Consider the following 18,350-nt stretch of genomic DNA (forward strand, 5'->3'; position numbering starts at 1 on the left):
AGCTTTTAAAGTCAGAGTTTAATAAAACACCAAGTAGTTTCCATACTGGATACAGTGAATTCACAGAGACTGGTAAGCCTTCCTGTGGGAATGTCAGAGCTGAAATGACATGACAATTCACAACAATTAACATCAGGTATTTAAACATTTAAGTGCTATTTTAGACTAGCAATAGATTTCAACACTATTATGGAGAAATGCAGGATGGAAATCCCCTGGAAATCAGAGTAGAGATATATGGACACATTGCTGATTACCAATTAGCCAATTCCTCTATTTAATGAGTGCTTTAACAATACATTCACACAGCTTCTTTCATCAACAAATTATCAGGTTTGTTTGAATGATGGTATTTTCCATAAAACTTTGTCAGTCACCACTTATTATACTTCCAGCTTTTAATTTGTTAACAAATAAATATTTTATGAATTACTCCATTACAATAATGGATGTTAGTTTAACTGCCACATAATTTAACAGGGCTTGGCTGTTATAAATGTTAGTAGAGATCAATGCTTTTCTCTTTCTAGGACTATAAAAAGTTAACATTACCATGTCAGGGAAACACTCAGTTAACCCCCCAGACATGGAGAAGAACTCCAGGCTCACCAGCTGGAGGAGTTATTATCCTCATAACATTTTATTTAAACTCATTACACTTGAAACACACAGGCAGAGGCCAAACACAGTGACAGCAACAAGCACTGCCCTTCATGGTTTTGCTGCCTTGTTGGAAAAGTTTATTTAGGAGACATGAAACAGGAACAAAATGGGGATAAGATGAATGCAGCAGCAGGGCACAAGAATGAATGGACATGCATGTAAGGAAACAGAGGAGCGGAGAGGAACAGGAACAGGAGGAGGAATCTGAGGAAGTCAACAAACAGCACAGGGCAAAAGTGCACAGCTCTATGGGGCCACCTGATCTTTGTTTGAATTCAACAGATTGCTCAGGATAGAGGTTTTTGCTGCTGCCTTTCCACATGGATCTCCATGCAGAGCCATATGGCAAGGTAGAACATGGGTCCTCATGCTTTCAAAACAAATGTTGCATGGTCTTCGTACTTCTGAGACTTAACAGTCTCTGAGTGACTGGCTTGATTTAGCTAATCTGAAAACAAACAACACCCAAAAAAGCACCTTCTACCCAAATCAAAATTTCTTCACATTTCTTCGCATACCTCTCCTTTAATCACTGTGGATTGACTGGTTCCTGTTCTCTGTCTCTCCTCTGTTCTGCAGTCATCCATCCCTTTAGTTTTGTTTTTATTATCAATATTTTATACACACCATTTCTGAAGTGATTTCTCTTCATCCCTTCATGTTTGCTATAAAATATGACTGAACAACCTAGGATAATGTGAACATGCACATTTCCTCTGCTAGACAGTGCATTGGGCCTTTCCCTTGAAGTTTATCCTCCTCACTCAACACAGCAGCATTTCAGGCCTTCTAGCAGTTCAGTTTTGTTTCTTTCTGGTTTTTGGAGGGGGGAGAGGGGCCCTGTTTTGCTGGTTTTGGGTTTTTTTTTTCCAGTGGGGAGGGGATTGTTGTTTTTCATAAAATAAAGAACCCCACTTTCCATCACCTTCTGCCTACTCTGACGAACTGCTACTTATTTTCAACCCCTCAAGCTTTTTGGAAGTTCTAGTGAAGTTTTCCTAAAACATCAAATATATCTATTAGCAGGCAGGATGATATTTGTTCATGGGTCACTTAGCCCACTAACAATTTCCAATACTGTAATTCACGTGTCCGTCATAAGCATATCTCATGACCCAAAATTAAAATCCAACGTACAAGAGATAGTACTCTTCACGTCAGAATGTAAGACCTCCCAAACAAAATTCCCAAAAGACCTTTAGACATGTGGTTATGCAGGTACTGAACATAACACATTTCCTCCAATGCTTTCTGGTGGATCTAGAACCTGTAATTCACTCTTAGCTTAATGATCCTCACTTACTCTGTATGTCCCAGTTCAAAATTACTGAAAACTCTACAAGTAGTAGGGATCACAGTCCTGTTCTCTTTCATCTACTCATCCTCCCTAAATGAAATGAGCTACATAGTTTTATATTCCTTTAGTGCAATTAACAAAACAGTCTTCTATTATGCTGATTTTACCAAATCTTTTTTCAATTAAAATCTTCACTACTGATTTTATACTCATTGACACGTATTTGAATTTGGTATCCAAGAAAGAGGGTGGAAAAGGGAACCAACTTCCATTTGTGAACAACACAGGGTTGGACAGACTTTTTTTCTCTAGAACTTTCCCTTTTACCTTACATTAGCATCCACGTTAGGGATGTTACCTCTGTTACCTGACAGATACAATTCTGCCCCATTTGCCAGGCCTTCCTTGGTATAAGCCTCCTCGAATCAGTATTTCATAGAACAACTATTTTTGTCTGCTTCAAGCCAACTACATGCTCCCTCCAGCTACTCTGTCTCCTGCTTCCAGAGCCTGCCACCAGACAAGCAAAATGTCAAAACCCACATGGGTTTTACTCTTCCTCATTTCAGTTCCGAGATCTTGAAATCCCCTCTTTCTTACTTACTTCTATCTATATGATTACTTGCACAAACTCACAGAGCACTTTCTGCCTTACAATTACAGCCTTGCATTTATAAAATGGTTTGTAGAATTCGATTTTAATATCCTTCTTAAAAACCTGTTCATATATTTTTAAATTCACAGTGATGCTTTTCCTTTCAAGACTGCCACGTTACACAACAGCAGCAGCATTTAGCACAGGTAATTGTAACAGAAGTGTTAAGGTTGGTATGAGTGGAAAACAACTGGGTATACAGAGGTGTAGGAGAAGGAAAAAACAAATGGCATCACAAGGGCTGGAACAGAGGTGTGTGTTAGTGGAAGTCAGATTAGCAGGTCACTGACATCCTTGAACACTTGTGCAGACAGTTTCTCAGGGCACACAGATTAGGAGATGAAGGATAGGAGCAGCACAGGATGGTGAGACCACATGCCAGACAAATTCAGTTTGGACACATCTTGGCTCTCTTGGCACATGTAAGTATTTGTGCTTAAGAGTGAGACTTTGTAAGGTAATTTGGTTTTAAAAATAAGTCACTTTCTCTTCCTCTAGCTATTCTAATTAGTACGATGTTATTTTCTACTCTAGCATGTATTACACTTCCTTTTTGGTAAGTAAATCCTAAAACATGGCATGTAGTAAGTAGAATATCAAGTACCTGATCTTGTGCTTTTCTCAGCACAGATTAAACTATATCAAGAAAAACATGCAAAACAAATGCTGTAACTTACTCTCAGCCAACCCTAGTTTTACTAAAAACCTCTGGAAATTAAAGCAAGAGACAGACTTGACTGTTAAATTGAGAATCTCTGTGAAGTCACACATTACTCCCACTTTTTATGACTGTTTGGTGCATATTTCAGTAATTTCTCTGACCTTCCTGCTACTTTGACTTCTAGCAAAGCCTCACCAAATTAAATATTGTCAAAACACACTTCTATTAAAGGCAATGAAATCCTTCAAACATGAACAACAAAACTGTTACAGAAATATTCCTGGATGTGCTTGCCATGCAAATACTGCATCACTAACCTGAAAATAAAACACTATTAATTCATTTTCACAGTGTAAAATGTCAAATGTAAATAAAAATCCTAATTCCTCAGATATTTAAAGCAAAAGAGTTTAAACAAGTTAATGACATTATCGGTGATCCAAGGAAATCTGCACGCAGAACTCCGTTTTCAAACTGTCATTGTCCTTGAGCTGTTTAAACCTCAGAGCATTTATTCAGCATCTCAATATTTACTACTCCTTCAATCAACTCCCCTCACTCTTCCTATATAGGTCCTACCCTCCCCACCCTGATATCTCCCCCTGGCATGAAGAGATTCACCAGACCACTAAAGCCAAGAGAAATGCAGAGCTGCTTATGTAATGCTTGCAGTGAAATCTTTGCTTATTCTCCGTCATTTTGCATTTCAGGCTCCTGAGACTGCTCAGATACTCCTTTCACTTTTTTGTACACTTTTACTTCAATCTAATATAAAGTTTAGTTAATTTATATTACATGCTGAAATGAAAAATTTATGATAGTAATTTTTAGCCCTAAGGAGTAGATGTTATCAATAAGTTAAAATACCTTCAGCTTTGCCTCAGGATGTTCATATGCCTGAAGCATTCTGTCTTCTCATGATAATACGGTATTTGCTCCAGTCACATTTCCTAAAATTACTTTTAACTCCTTTTCACTCTAATACATTTTTGAAGAAAATATGTATTTCAAATAATTTCTTAGTACTTTCAATAATTTCATGCATATATGAACATTTTAAGATGACAAATTTATACAAGCTACTACTTTTATGACTGTCATAAGAAACAACAGATAAAAACAGTTTTGAAAGATATTTTCCAAAATAAGATTTAAGCAAGACTAACATTTAAACATACCCTGACTTGCAGAAATCCTAACTTAAACTGTACAACTGTAAGAATTAAACCAACTCTACCAGTTTTGAATTCAACACTGCCAACTAACTCCAAATGCTGAGAAAAATGCAAAAATATATGTGTCCTGGTTTTGGACAAAAGGAAAAACGGTGACAAGCAAGTCTTGTTCTAATGACTCTCTAGTAGTAGATACTTTCATAGCAAATGAGCAGCAAATTTTCCTCTTCTGGAAGCCAGCAAATTCGACAAGCATGCTGACAAAGACTGTCAAAAGAAAAACTCCTGTTGGGGATTTTACTAGAAAAGACTTTTACAGAAGAAAGGGATACAAAATAATTTCTGTAACAGAAAGAAGTTTAAAACCAGACCTAGTTACAGTGGAGAATTTTTCTTTCACAAGGGAAAATGATAAGCACGGTTTAGACATACAAATTATTTAGCTTATAACTTTGCTTCTAAAATTTACAACTGAACTGCATCTCCCATTCCCAGACTGCATCCATCTCTTCCAAGAAACACTTTTTCCTAAAACTAAGATAATTTCAGAATTGCAACAAAGTCAAAACGTTTTCCCATTTGTTACAAATAAATATAATCCCTTATAAGAAATAGAAACAGAAAACATTTACTCACAGATTATTAATAGATAAATAATGAATATTTATTATTTTAAAACACTGTATACATATACATGTTACTAGTAGTTCAGCACTGAAGAAAAAAATTAGTAATAATAAAGTCATTTTCAACTAAGTAGAAGTAAGAAATGCCAGAACTGTAAAGTTTATAAGTCTCTGAATCTGGCAATAATTTCTTCCAAGACTACAAAGATTTTTCGCAGTATTGTATACTAAAAAAAAAATACAAAAATCATGGAAATGAAAAAAAGTTGCCACAAAGGTTCACATATGTTAAGTTTTCAAAAGACAGACTTAATAGCAAAGCATCAGAAAGCAGGCACTTCATAATTTCAGAGTTGAATTCTCAATTAAAGCTTGCACATTCATCTTCTGTATAAAGTATCTAACATGAAATCCAAATTTAGGAGAAATTTTTGTAGCGAATTCAACAACTAGCCGATGTCTATTTTTTTTCTCCTCCCAATAAGCAGAAAAATGCATAGGATTCTTGCATTATACTGGAGGGTGTGGAAAAACAGAAGACATTCCCATCTTGACAAAATATTTCTTAAAAATATTTTACTTCCTCAGGTAAGGAACTTACACAAGAAAGGAAAGAAAATGTCTGCATACTTGAGTTAACCTTTTTATTCAGAAAACAAATGAGAGTTAAGACAACTTGTTCAGATATATTAAACATTTCTGTTTCTTATCAGTCAATTTCTGCTTTCACCTGCCATTGCTGATTACCCCTTAGTTGAAGCAACAACTTTTGCTTAAATGAAATGCACTGACAGAAGCTGTTTAACTAATGCAAATGAGCAAAGAAGCAAGAAATGATATCTTAAGAAAGCAGAGAACATGGCTGTTATACAGAGAAGAATCCCTGCAAATTTGCTATTTTAATGATCTACACCACAGTCATATTTTCAGCTCACTGGAATATGCACATGCAACCCCCCTGTTTTCCAACAGGGCTAATGTTTTAAATCATTTTTATGAAAATATTTGCATTTACATTGGACTCCAGTGATTACTTGGCTCATACCATGTGAGCATGCAATCAGTTTATTACTGCAGCCATTCTAATACTGTCCTACTGATGACTCATCTGTACAAAGAACAACCACAAACATTTTCCTTGTGAGATGGATTTTTGATAGCTCAGTTCTAGCAGAGTGTTTTAGAAGCCCAGAAGAAAGCAAAACACTGCTCCCTCTGGAAGAAGCCTTTCAGTCACAAGCAGCTTGGAACACGCAGCAGACTCTACAGACTGCTATGGACTTCTGCTGCTATATTTAGTATCTCCTACTGTTTTAGCTGTTCCTTTTTTCTACATCATAACAATCACACCCTTTATAGAAAATCCAAGACATTTTTTGCCTTTATTATTAATAGAGTTTAAATACTTAGTGAAACTACCGTGCAGCAGCTCTGCAAACAGAGCTTGTCAAAACATTTCTGTACGTTTAACACTGACCTGCTAAATCCAGAAACAGAGATGGCTCCCCTGTTTCCAGTCCAAGATAAATTCAGCCACTGGATGAGCGTGCAGCGAGACTGTAGGTACTCCAGAGATGTGTCATTAATCCTTGCCCAGTAAGGTTGTAAACTGAGATGAATGTACTGCAGAGGGTCACAGCAATGTTGATACAGTAGCTTACAAGTTTGTGCTAGTCTACACAGGTCTGGTACTGTAAGGTGACTCAAAATCAACTGGATGAGCTATATTAAAAACAGGAAAAAAAAGTCACTGATGGTCATATAGCACTTAAAACATTAAGGGAAAACTGCAAAGGAATAAGAAAATGCGTTCTAACTTCAAGAAAAGTAAAACCTTTTACTTAAAAGTAACTTCTCAAATAAATCGATTAACTATTAAATAGAACTGCATTGCCTTCTCAGTTTGAAAACACGCTGAACAAGAAAGGAAAAAGCAGATCAGCATATGAAAGTGGCAGGAAGCTTTCAAATCAAAAGTTTCTTTACCCATGCTAATTTAAACAGTGATATATATGTAAGCACTATGTTTATATATTTCCTTTCACTAAGTCTGCTCTTTCATTGAACAGAACACAGAACTGGCATCCTCCTTTTTCTCTGTATTTGGTTTTTAAGATGGGAGATATTTGCAAAGTACATGGAAAAACTATACCATGTCTCAGTTTCTCCACACCCTAAACCGATTTCAGATTTATTCCTCTTCTCCCTGCTTTAAAAAACAGTGTTTTGTCTTCTATCTTATATCCTCTCCTTTGGACTATGCAGCCGGGTAAAAAATTAAACATAATCAGATCTCCGTTTACCATCTCTTCCTTGCTGTAATACTTTGAGAGCATTTTTGTTCTACACCAGAGTCAAATCTGAAAGGCAAAACTCCTTTTTAACTGTATCAGTTGAATCATCTCAGCTTCAGAATAACCACCAGCCCTTCTGACTAGCATCACTGTAACAGTTTTTGTAATAACTTATGTCACACCCAAAAACTAAGAAATATCCCTCCTCTCCTCTCACACTCTGTTTTCCTTTCCAAGGAATGATCAACACGCACACAGACATAAATACTCTCTTTAGGAAATAAAAACGCCCAACAAAATAAAGAGATCTCCTTTATCTTAGGAACTGAGAGAAAATGCACTTGAAAAATGAAATCTAAAAATTAATGTTTACTTTACGAGAGCTGTCTCTAGCAGATGTAAATACCTGCACTCAAGTTATATAACTTAAATTGACTGTTTTCAAGCAGAGTGGGAAACAGTAACTCACTGAAATGAATCAGTGTAAATTACAAAAACTACAACTCACAAATCAACTCCAACAGAAGAGAATTATGTGGTCCTTTCAAAATACCAACATGTTTAATTTTAATGTCTTAGAAGGATTCAGAAGACAAATCCACCAAAAATCAGAATAAAATCTGTGACGTAAAATGAAAATGTTTGGCTCTCACAAAAAGCTCCAGATTGTACTTCCTTTGCATCACTTTATTATGCAGCTACTTTCCACCTCCCCTCCTTCCCCCTTCATTTTTGGAAAAACAAAACAATTCAACTTCCTGCAAAATGGAAAATGTTACTTCCTACTCAGCTCCAGATTTAGTACTTAGATTTCCAACAAGATCTACATATCTTAAAACATTTTAGTTTAACTCCAATGCAAAAACACAGTGTTTGATGTACTCCACTTTTTTTCATACTTGGTTTCAAGCCTTTCATCTTCTCTTCTTGCTTGTCCTTTGCCCTAGAAACAGCCCAGGTTTTTGGCTCTGCAGGTGTCTGGAACTCAGATTGATGCAGAGGACCAGCAAAGACTTTTCAATATAAAAGCACCTATATATATACACACACATATACACACATATGTGCATATATATAAAATGTATATATGCATATATAATAACTGCAGTTATATTATAATCAGCAAAGTTTGCGCCCAAATGACATTTAGGAACCTGTTGACATTTTGAAACCTAATATATCCAAAATAACTAGGAGCTAAAGACATAATCCCACATTAATATCTTGATTTTTGCAAACTTTCAGCTAATCCACACTATGTAAGTCAGCTAAATATCTATTTTATTAATGCCTTTTCCCTCAGATTTTTCTCCCATAATTTCTAGAGCTGAAAAGTCAGCAGAGGCTGTAAAATTAGCAGAATTTATGTCAACAATTAATGTGACATAATATTTGATAAAAGCAAAGCAATAAAAATTTCGTTCAATGAGAAAAAAGTTATTTTGTAACTTCTGAGAAATACAGAGAATGGTGAATGAAACTATAAATGACTTAACAATGTCCATTTACACTAACTGATGACTTCAATGAGTATTTTGTAACACACAGGATGTCTTTCCACACCTGCGATGAAAATTGCCCACATCTCAATCAAAAAAATCTGTTTTTATTTTTTACTGAAATTGCACTACTTCATAATATATAGAATGAAAACATATAATGAAATGTCACTCCTATGATATTATGTCAAAGCCAGCTTTTTCCTGGCTTTTGATTAAACAAAAAGAACAGATTCAAAACATACAGGCTAATAACCATTAATCACCATTAGCCTGGAGTCTGGTGTCTGTCAGGAACACACTTTTTGTGTCTGTGTACCCTAGCATAAAGTACAATTTGATATCATAATGAGTATGTGACATGATGTGCTGTACTGTGCTACTCTGTGTTCGTGGTGATTCCAAGAATGCTACAGAAATGAGTATCTGCTTTGAAAGCTAATTTCATAATGCAGTTTCTCACAAACAACAGTTTTTACTGTGATTTTATGAAAAATTATGACAATCATTATTATTTTACACTTTCTTACAAATCAATCAGTAAAAACAAAGTTTATTGGGAAAACATGGAAAGAAAACAAAATATAATTTATACAACACTGATTGCCTTTTTAGGCTTTGACAGACTAAGAGTACAAGAATACTTCCTCTCCCATTTCCAGGGAAAACATGGCACATGCCAGCTTTAAACCAGGCATATTTTTTGAACTACCAAATGAAACATATAACATCTTAAAAAAAAAAAAAAATAAAAAGCTTCTCACCCACTACAAAGTTTGCCTATAAGCCCACACAGAATTTCCACTCCCCAGTACAGGGGGCAAAACTTTACCAATGGTGCAGTTTCTAATAATACTTACTGAACCAGAAGTTTCTCTGGCTTTTTAAGGTTTTTTTTTGTTGAAAAACAGCAAGCAACAACCATTTGCACTTATGAAATACTTTATGTGGCTAGAGCACAATAACGCACAACTTGGTTTTGTCAGAAAATAATGTATGGATGCTGGTGAAACCTACAATACTCGTACTTTCTACCAATTTCCTTTTTCAGTTCTTCCACATGAAGGTGAAATAGTTTTCCAATAAAAAAAATACACTGGCCTATGCAAACCACTCATTCAGAAACAGACAAATGAATAACTTGCAATTTTTTGATTCTTGCAGCTGGAGCTGCTACAGCTTAGAATCCATTTAATTAGAACTGATATTAAAACATGCTCAGGTAAAGGACAAAGGATATGTGCACAAAGAGAGAAGACAAGAAGAAGACTGTATTCTAGGGCTTTTGACACTTCTCAGCACACTTTAAGAAAACACACATCCCTGGTTCCACAATAGTACGACTTGCACCAGCAAACACACACACACACATTTAATAATGCATGTGGACACCAGCAGATACAAACAGTTCATAAAGCTTGTAGGCAGCTTTTGGAAAAATCAGATTCAAGGAATGACAAAGATGTCATTTATATCTTTCTATACCAAAATTTTTACAAAAAATATATTTTGGACTGGAGCATGCAGAGTCTTCTGACTCTCCACTCTGGAGAAAAATAAGCTGGGCTTTTAGTAGCCAGCACATCTTGGTGAGTCTCAAACTGTACAACATGGATGCTGTGGAAGGTATTCTTCAGCTTTCCCAAAAGCTTTGAATTTGGTCAGGTCTTCAGGCCTCAAGTATCCCTGCAAAGCCAACTAAGACTAAGGCCTTACTGCTTCCACTTTACAAGCAGCACAAGATGGTCAATGGACTGAGAAGGAAGACAAGGACATGAAGTCTCTTCTCTAAAATCCTTCCTCAATTTTAAGGTAGTTCTGGAGACAAGATCACAGATAGTGCAAGTCCTTCACAGCTAATAAGTGCTGGTTAATGCCATCCAAGGTTAGGGAAGGAAAATTCTCTCACTAAGAGCATCCAAAAATTTACAGCTTCTTCTAAGGAAGACTGTGCCCCGGGAAGCAGAGCATTTTTCTCTTTTTTAGACAGGAGCAATCCTAAAATGTCTTTGGAGTTTGCACTGCAGCAAACCATTCCTAATGTCGTTTTGAGGAACAACATATCTACAAAAGGATAGTCTATGGAAGTTTCAGAAATTCTACAAAGGCAAAAAAAAAAAAAGGGTTGGAGGAACTGCTGCCTACTTAGCAAAACCCACTCAGCTTGTATATTTTGTGAATTACAGAGTATGAGAAAGCTTCAAACAGCTTAAATAAGGAACAGGCATGTTTATGAAAACTTAGGACAGTTACACATTGACAATCAAGATAAACCTACAGAAAAGGTACAATTTCTCATGTAATGCACCAATCAAAACTGGAAGGAGTCAGCAATTGCCTTACTTTATCCACAATTTGAACACTTCTCCTAAAAAGCTGACATTTGTCAGTCTTAAATAGAGCATGCAGAGGACTGCTTCCATATCCATCATGATAAAAAACTGCCACACCACCAAGTACAACATTTTTGTTGTTCCGATGCCCAACCCTTCCAGCTGGACTATAAAGTAGGAAACTGGGATTTCTGCTATCACAAAACCAGTAGAGAAATAGTTTTTTATAGTTTTCTGACAAATATTCCACTCATATTTTTAGTTTTTTTAAACCAAGACAGAAGAAAAAAAGATGTTCTTGGTATTGACAGACCATATAAATTTATTCATGAAGCCAAACATGTTAAAAAATGGATAAAAAAAGGAAGCTGGTAGACAAAAAGGAGAGCAGAAATACAAAGTACATGGAGACAGAAGTTCATAGGAGTAACAAGACTACTTTCAAGACTACTACTACAAATACTTTCCAAATTAAAATTTTAATACGTGTAATCAACCATTTATGGTTTGATTCAATGATCTTGGAGATCTTTTGCAACCTTCATGATTTTATGATCATGTGAGTAAGAAAAGAGATTGATTAATCTCTCTGATATTCTAGTATATTACAAATCAATTTATCCAGCCTTTTCAAACAAGAAAAATTCCTATATTTAAATGAATTTTTATCTACAATTAATTTCCTTGAATTACTAAAACCAACACGTTTTCTAACTTTCAAACATTTATGCGAAGTACTTTCTTTACTTCAGTACCACCATGCAAGCATCAACAGTAAAATATATTTAACACCAAGTGTACTCTGGGGAAAACAAACAAACAAACAACCACTAGAGCTAACTCATGGTAAAATTAGTTTCCTTATTTATTATTCCACTGCATCAATAACAAAAAGAACCCCAAACCAAACTCAAGAGGTTTGGTTTGAAGAAAAGTTTCAAGAGAAGACAGTAAGAGCTGTTACATTCTCCTCCTTTCTCTTTCCTCTTTACAAGCACAGTAAACTTCTGCAGGTTACTAGGGCACATGGTCACCCAACCAGAGCCTTCTTGTGTCAAACTGGGGTACTTAGAGTCAAAAGATGTGCTAAGACTGAAATATTATTTGATTAGAACAGGCATTTCTGCAAGCACCCTTCAATCCGTGGCAACACCTAACCTTCCCTCTCAAAAACAAGTCTGGTTCAAGCCACGAGCACTCTGAGCATCTACTGAGTTACCACACTGAATGAACACTTGCTCCTCTGCCAGACTGCAGCACACTGAAGAGCAGGAATAATCTTGTCTCTGTCCAAGTCTAAAGGTCTGACCAGCAAGTAAAGGCTCCTTTCCATGGCCAACAGATTATTTCAGGAGAGGTGAAGATAATTGTTTCATCTCTCAATTCTTACTCCAATCAGGGTACCAGCCTTCATAAACAGCAGTGCCCCGCTGAGAATTGCCTGGCCTGCACATGGTATTCAGCAATCATACTCCACAATTTCATTATACTGCAAATTAGAAGAAAGAAAATACTCATCTACAGATTCTCAGCAAATTTGCAACCAATGTGCTGCCAGGGGAGCTGAAAGGAGTTTATTCACAACTGTTTTCTGAGCTAATGACAGAATAAAAGTAGCAAGCATAAAAAGAAGACAGCATGCAGAAGTCCAGCTGTAACATATTTTATCTGCACCACAATTCAAAACTTAGCTGGATAGAAAAAGCTCATTTAATAACAATATAAAAATATTATGGCACTTTCATGAACAAAGCTCTGTGAGCTTTGTAAGACAGAAAACAGGAAAACAAACTTTTAGACTATTGCAAACTCTTTCCACTTCCAGATGTTGACTGAATCTTTTAATATCTCTTCTGTGTATTTTCCTTTTCAAGTATGAGGACTAAAAACCTACCGGAAAACTGCTAAAAAGCTTACAAGTTCAAGAGCCGGAAATTCAAGGCAAGAGTATCTGGTGTAAAAACTGTGTGCGAATGCAAAGATCCTTCAGAAGTAAGAGTGCAGTAACTATGCAAACACCTAACATCCACCCATGGAAGCAGACAGACTTACAGAATTCAGGCATACCTGTACAGTAAATGCAGGAAGGAAGTCACAAGGAATGCAAGGAACTGAGAAAAAACAACAATCCTGACCAATACTCTGTAAAGCACCTTTGCACCCTTAACAATCACGACAATGAGTGTAAACATGCATTTCTCTTCTTACCTCATAAGGCAGTTTATCAAAATATCCATTAGTTGGCCATTCCCTGAGGGTAACAATGCTGAACTGTTTATTAAGGGCATCCATTCCACAGGCAAATTTTTCTTCATCCTCATCTTCATCTATATCATTCATATCAATCATTGAAGTCTTAAGTGAAAGCACAGGCCTCTCTTTCACACCATGTAGTACTACTGCATCCAATTCAGTGTAATAGTCCAGAAGAGAGCTGTTCACTTCCAGCCGGATCAAGTTTGTGGGAAAGTTTATCTGTTTGATACAAGGTGTGAACTGCCGAGCCTGAGGACCATTCACCTTTGTAGGTGCCTCAGACCAAAGTATTTCCCATCTGTGAAAAAAAAAAAAAAAAAGACAACACACATACAGCACAGGAATTAAAATCAAAGTTACTAAAGCAATTCCTGAGCACAGTAAGAGGGCAACATCATCTGTCAGAAGTAGTTAACAAGCAAGAAAAATGGCTGAAAAGATGTGTAGACTCATAGTCACTTGTGTTAGTGTTATCTGTGCCCAAGTTTTTCTAGCAACTCACAGGTAAGGTAATTGAAACAAATGGATTGCTGATGTCTTCACCATGATGGCATGTTAGTGTAAGTACACAAGGAACAGTTTTGCCACATAACCCAAAGAGAGTCATCTGATCTCTTACTTCCCACAAAACAAAAGAAAAAACCCCCACCACTAGACTCTCTAATATCAAGCCTGTCCAAATTACAGTATTAAAAATTACTAAAAGATAATTGAATTTTACTTTGTTTATCTGCCTAGGCAAGCAAAATATTCCTTTTAGAAGTAATTCAGTGACAAATTAGCAGAGAAAGTAGAAACTTCAAGTCATTTTTAAAGGGTCCTTTGCAAAAGACGTCAGAATTTCCAAACTGCTGAACTGAAGTGAAAAGCCTTTCTCTTCTTTGGTTCAGTGACAGACAGAAGTTCAAGGCATGCACAGAACTACCATACATACATCCTTACTTTCACACACGGACCCCAGATCTCCTCCACCAAATGACAGAGAAATCTGCTGCCAACTGAGTAATCTGGAGGAACCAAGTCCTACATTCCTCAGACCTTCAGCACTCCCAAACTTGCCTACAGACCTGAAAACAGAAACACGCTCTTTTATATCTGCATAGGTCCTCACTTAGTGACTGGAAATCCTTCAGCCACTTATGTCCATGTTTTTCCTCCCTGAAGTCTAGTTAATTCCTAAAGAAGAAAGCCTCCAGCTGCTACTACTGCTACTCCCTTTGGCAACATGCTTACCTCAATACTTATCCGGACACTTCAACATGCACACCATCTATTTCTGATCAGCCTAGTTCCAGCTTCAAGGATTTCTCTCAGACGTCCTGTCCTGAATCTCAGAAGCACTCTATCTGCTCACCAGTACCTCAGCATCTTGGCTTTCCCTACCAGACACCCACTACTTTGAACTTACCACAGAAACAAATGCTTTAACTTTTTCCATCATAACACAAAGCTAAACAAATGCAGGGATTTTCATTAAAACACTGCACACAGCATAAGTAAGGTTTATAGAAGTTTGATATTGCCTAGTAGGAAAATCAAGAAAAATAATCCATATTGGCCATAACTTCCATTTCACAATGAACATTTTCCTATCCTACATCATGCTGCTCTCCAAGTACCTTATAGCAGAATGGGAGACTTGAAGAACTCTTCTGTCCAAAGGAAAAAAAAAACCAAAAACCAAAAACATCATGAACTAAAAACAAACATTCAAGAGTAGTGAGCATATGGCACATCGAAGTACTAACATAGGAGAGTGGACGATTCTACCCTAAAATTAACAGTTTCCATAAGAGAGACATAGTATTAAGAAAAGATTTCATTAATTTGCAAAATGAATGTCTACTCATGGCAAAGTAACAGCTGTAGTTCCGCTGTCACATCCTCTCACATAGATCGATTCTCTAAGCAAATACTTAGTGCTGGCAAGGCACATGACCTTCCTTGAACATATCCAGATCACCATCTGACATTTTGCTTAGACACTTCCATGTACCCACTCAAAGTATCCTTAGGGAAACTCAAAGGCTATTTTTTCACTTATCTAACACACATTGGACCATCAACTTTTAGCAGAATGGGTCTGTTATTGACTTCGCCTTTTGGACCCTGGAGAGAGGATCATCCAGCAGCAGAAGAGCTCTGGAAATAAATAATGTATCTCATCAGATTGTAGCGCAATAACCAGCTCCAGCAGGCAGTAGTCAGTTTCCAGCCTTTGGAATAAACTAGAGAAAATGGAAGACATGTAGCATGATTTCACAATCTTGTGAAACTCCACACTGCATACCAAACGCTGATGAACAACAAAACCAGTGAAAATTTTCCACTGTCCCTGCCATACTGTTTACTTCTCATCAACAGCCCACCAATCTAACTTCAAAGAAGTTAGCTCTTGGTTTATCTGGAAAAACTCAAGCCCATCAGATTGATTTGATTATGTTGTCTGCCTTGGTGGCACCACAAACAAGAGCAGGCAATAGCAATTGCTCTGAGTCAGGACTGGCAAATCCTTCCCACGCTCTTACCCCATTAATAGAAGTGGAAGTGATCTCTTCCTCCAGGATCACCCCTGTGACACTTAAAGAGGCTGCAGGTAATCAGAACAGGAGTGAAAAATTCACAGAGGGATCAAAAAAAGTCTAAATTTCCAAGAGGCTTCAGAAAGAATTTTATTATTCTGTTCTGGAACATTCTTTTGTTATGGTAATCCACCTGAAAATCTTTCATAAGAAAGGCATTTTTACAGTCAGTCCTGGTTTGAGGATATGTAACAAAATCAGTTTCCCTAGGAAGGCTACCTGCATCTGTTTCAAGCTTACAATGTTCAATAAGCTATTTAACCCAAAACAAAGAAACTGAATTCCAATAAATACCTTTAAAGAAGTCAAAGGATTTCTGCCTGCCCCACACCCCAAGTTAATTAAGTAGCTCTCAAAAAATCAAGTACAATCAAATGAATTCAGGTAGTACATTGTTTGTCCTCCAGTCTTGCAGATATATAGTAAAGCTGATCAAAGATGTCGAGCTGAGAATGCTTTGATAAGAAGGTTTCATCAGCTATGCGCTAGAAAGCCTCAGTCCTTCCAGCAAGGAGTGCCAGGCAAAGCCTGAGTAAGAGTCAGCAACACCTGTATTCTTTTCTCTAGTAATTGAAGAAAAGGAGGACATTAAGCAAGTTTCTCCATTCAGCCATTCAGTCATCGACTCAGTTTTCCCATTAAATTTCTCTCTGTGCCATGAAGACAGACAAGAACTCAATTTTCTCTGATACTAAAGACTCCATACACCTATGTGGGAAAAAAAAAAAAAAACAAAAAAAAACATTTCCCATCCCTCTTCCTCCACCATGAAGAAAAATACAGTCTGGTAATTTCTAGGCTGAGAATCATACTTGGAAGGTCTGTGTCAAATGATAGCACATATTTAAAGCTTGCCTAATTTTTTGTTGACCTAATGTTGTTGGAAAGGTTCTTAATGCTTAAGATGATTCCTGAGCAGACCTGGTTACTTCGGAAGAAATATATGTAATAAGAGAGTCTTTGAAAAAGGGGCTACTAGGGAAAGCAATCAGATTTCTCTCCAGCAATACAAGATTAAACTTTGCTTGCAATTGCTGAGGTTTCTTGTATTGTCAAATCAAGATAGGTGTAGAAAGTAAAAAAAGCACTACAAGCAATCCAATAAATGCCTTGCCTCAAGAAACTAATAGCTGAGTTAAAACCCAATAGAAGGGAGAGCTCCAGACAGACCGACAAGGAGAACATAAAGAATCTCAGGGAATATTTCACCTTTGATGAAAATGCAACTTGTGCAACAATTACAATCACATGCTGCTCTTAGCCAAGCAACTGCACAGCAGAAATCTGTAGATCACCTAGGAGAAAACAAGCCAGGGATGCTTCAGCACACTAGTTCAAGCCAACCTGGAAAGTGTACCTCTAACCTCAGCTGTGAGCTCATAAACAGAAAAGGCAGGGAAGACTGGGAAGATCATGAGCACAATTTAAGCATCATTCAGATTAAGCTGATAAGCAGAGTTCAAAGCAGTATAATTATTACGAGAAAATATGAAGCAAATTTTCATTTCCACCAAGAGTTCAATTCTGAAATACCAGAGACAGCAGACAGGATTCCAAGAATGCTCAGGACATGTAAAACAGCAAAAGGTACTTCAAGTAACTGCTCTGTCTACATGAGGTTTTTAGGAGCTTCTCAAAAATGACCGTATTGCACAAACTCAGAATTAATTTTTCTATGACAGGCACTGAAACAAGAAAAAGCTGTTCGCCTGAAGATGTCAAAACAAGTTTTAAGTAAGGATGCAAATGTCTAGAACTTGTGTGTTACACATAGGTGAGATACAGGCCCGAAGGTTCCTTATCACACTCTAATGTGTTGATGGTATCAGCAGTGTTTTGGGTGTTTTCATCTGAGATTCTTGGGGAATAAAAGGTAGAGTGAAAGAACCATCTGAATGCCACTCTACAAGTAAGAACTCATTATATTTTACATTCAGTACACTGCCTTTCTAGTTTCACTCCCTTTTTTAAGGGTGAGGGAGGGGGAGAGAGATTCCATAAAACATTTTGATCCCTGTCCAGGCTGCTTAAATACACTAAATTTCCCATTGGATTGAGAGGGAGCCTTTTATTTTTTCCATCTTCATCAGCCTGCTCCTCTGGTTTGTAGCAGCTTCTGTCTCTACAGGCTTTAAGACCATCAGAAACAGAAAGAAACTTTGCATACAGCAAATACAGTTAAGCTTGAAAATACTGAGCCATGCTCAATTTTCTAGCAAAATTCTAAACGACATGAAATTAAACAAATTAAATAGAAATAAACAACAGGCAGAGTGGAAGTGGTCCCAGACAAATGATCATGGTACCTC

The 18,350-nt window shown here is 36.9% G+C and overlaps 1 protein-coding gene across 3 annotated transcripts in view; it reads right to left on the bottom strand.

Annotated features, from left to right (window-relative positions):
* FBXL4 (F-box and leucine rich repeat protein 4) overlaps nt 1–18,350 on the bottom strand; it is a 62,456-nt gene that overhangs the window by 32,887 nt on the left and 11,219 nt on the right. For all 3 annotated transcript variants that reach the window (XM_041478205.1, XM_041478206.1, XM_041478204.1), the window contains 2 exons: nt 13,412–13,757; nt 6,555–6,799 (listed from right to left, as the gene is read on the bottom strand). In XM_041478205.1, coding sequence (XP_041334139.1) covers nt 6,555–6,799; nt 13,412–13,757 — 591 coding nt within the window. The remainder of the gene's footprint in view (nt 1–6,554; nt 6,800–13,411; nt 13,758–18,350) is intronic.

The sequence above is a fragment of the Pyrgilauda ruficollis genome, unplaced genomic scaffold, assembly GCF_017590135.1.
Source record: "Pyrgilauda ruficollis isolate IOZ18807 unplaced genomic scaffold, ASM1759013v1 scaffold43, whole genome shotgun sequence".
Lineage (NCBI taxonomy): Eukaryota > Metazoa > Chordata > Aves > Passeriformes > Passeridae > Pyrgilauda > Pyrgilauda ruficollis.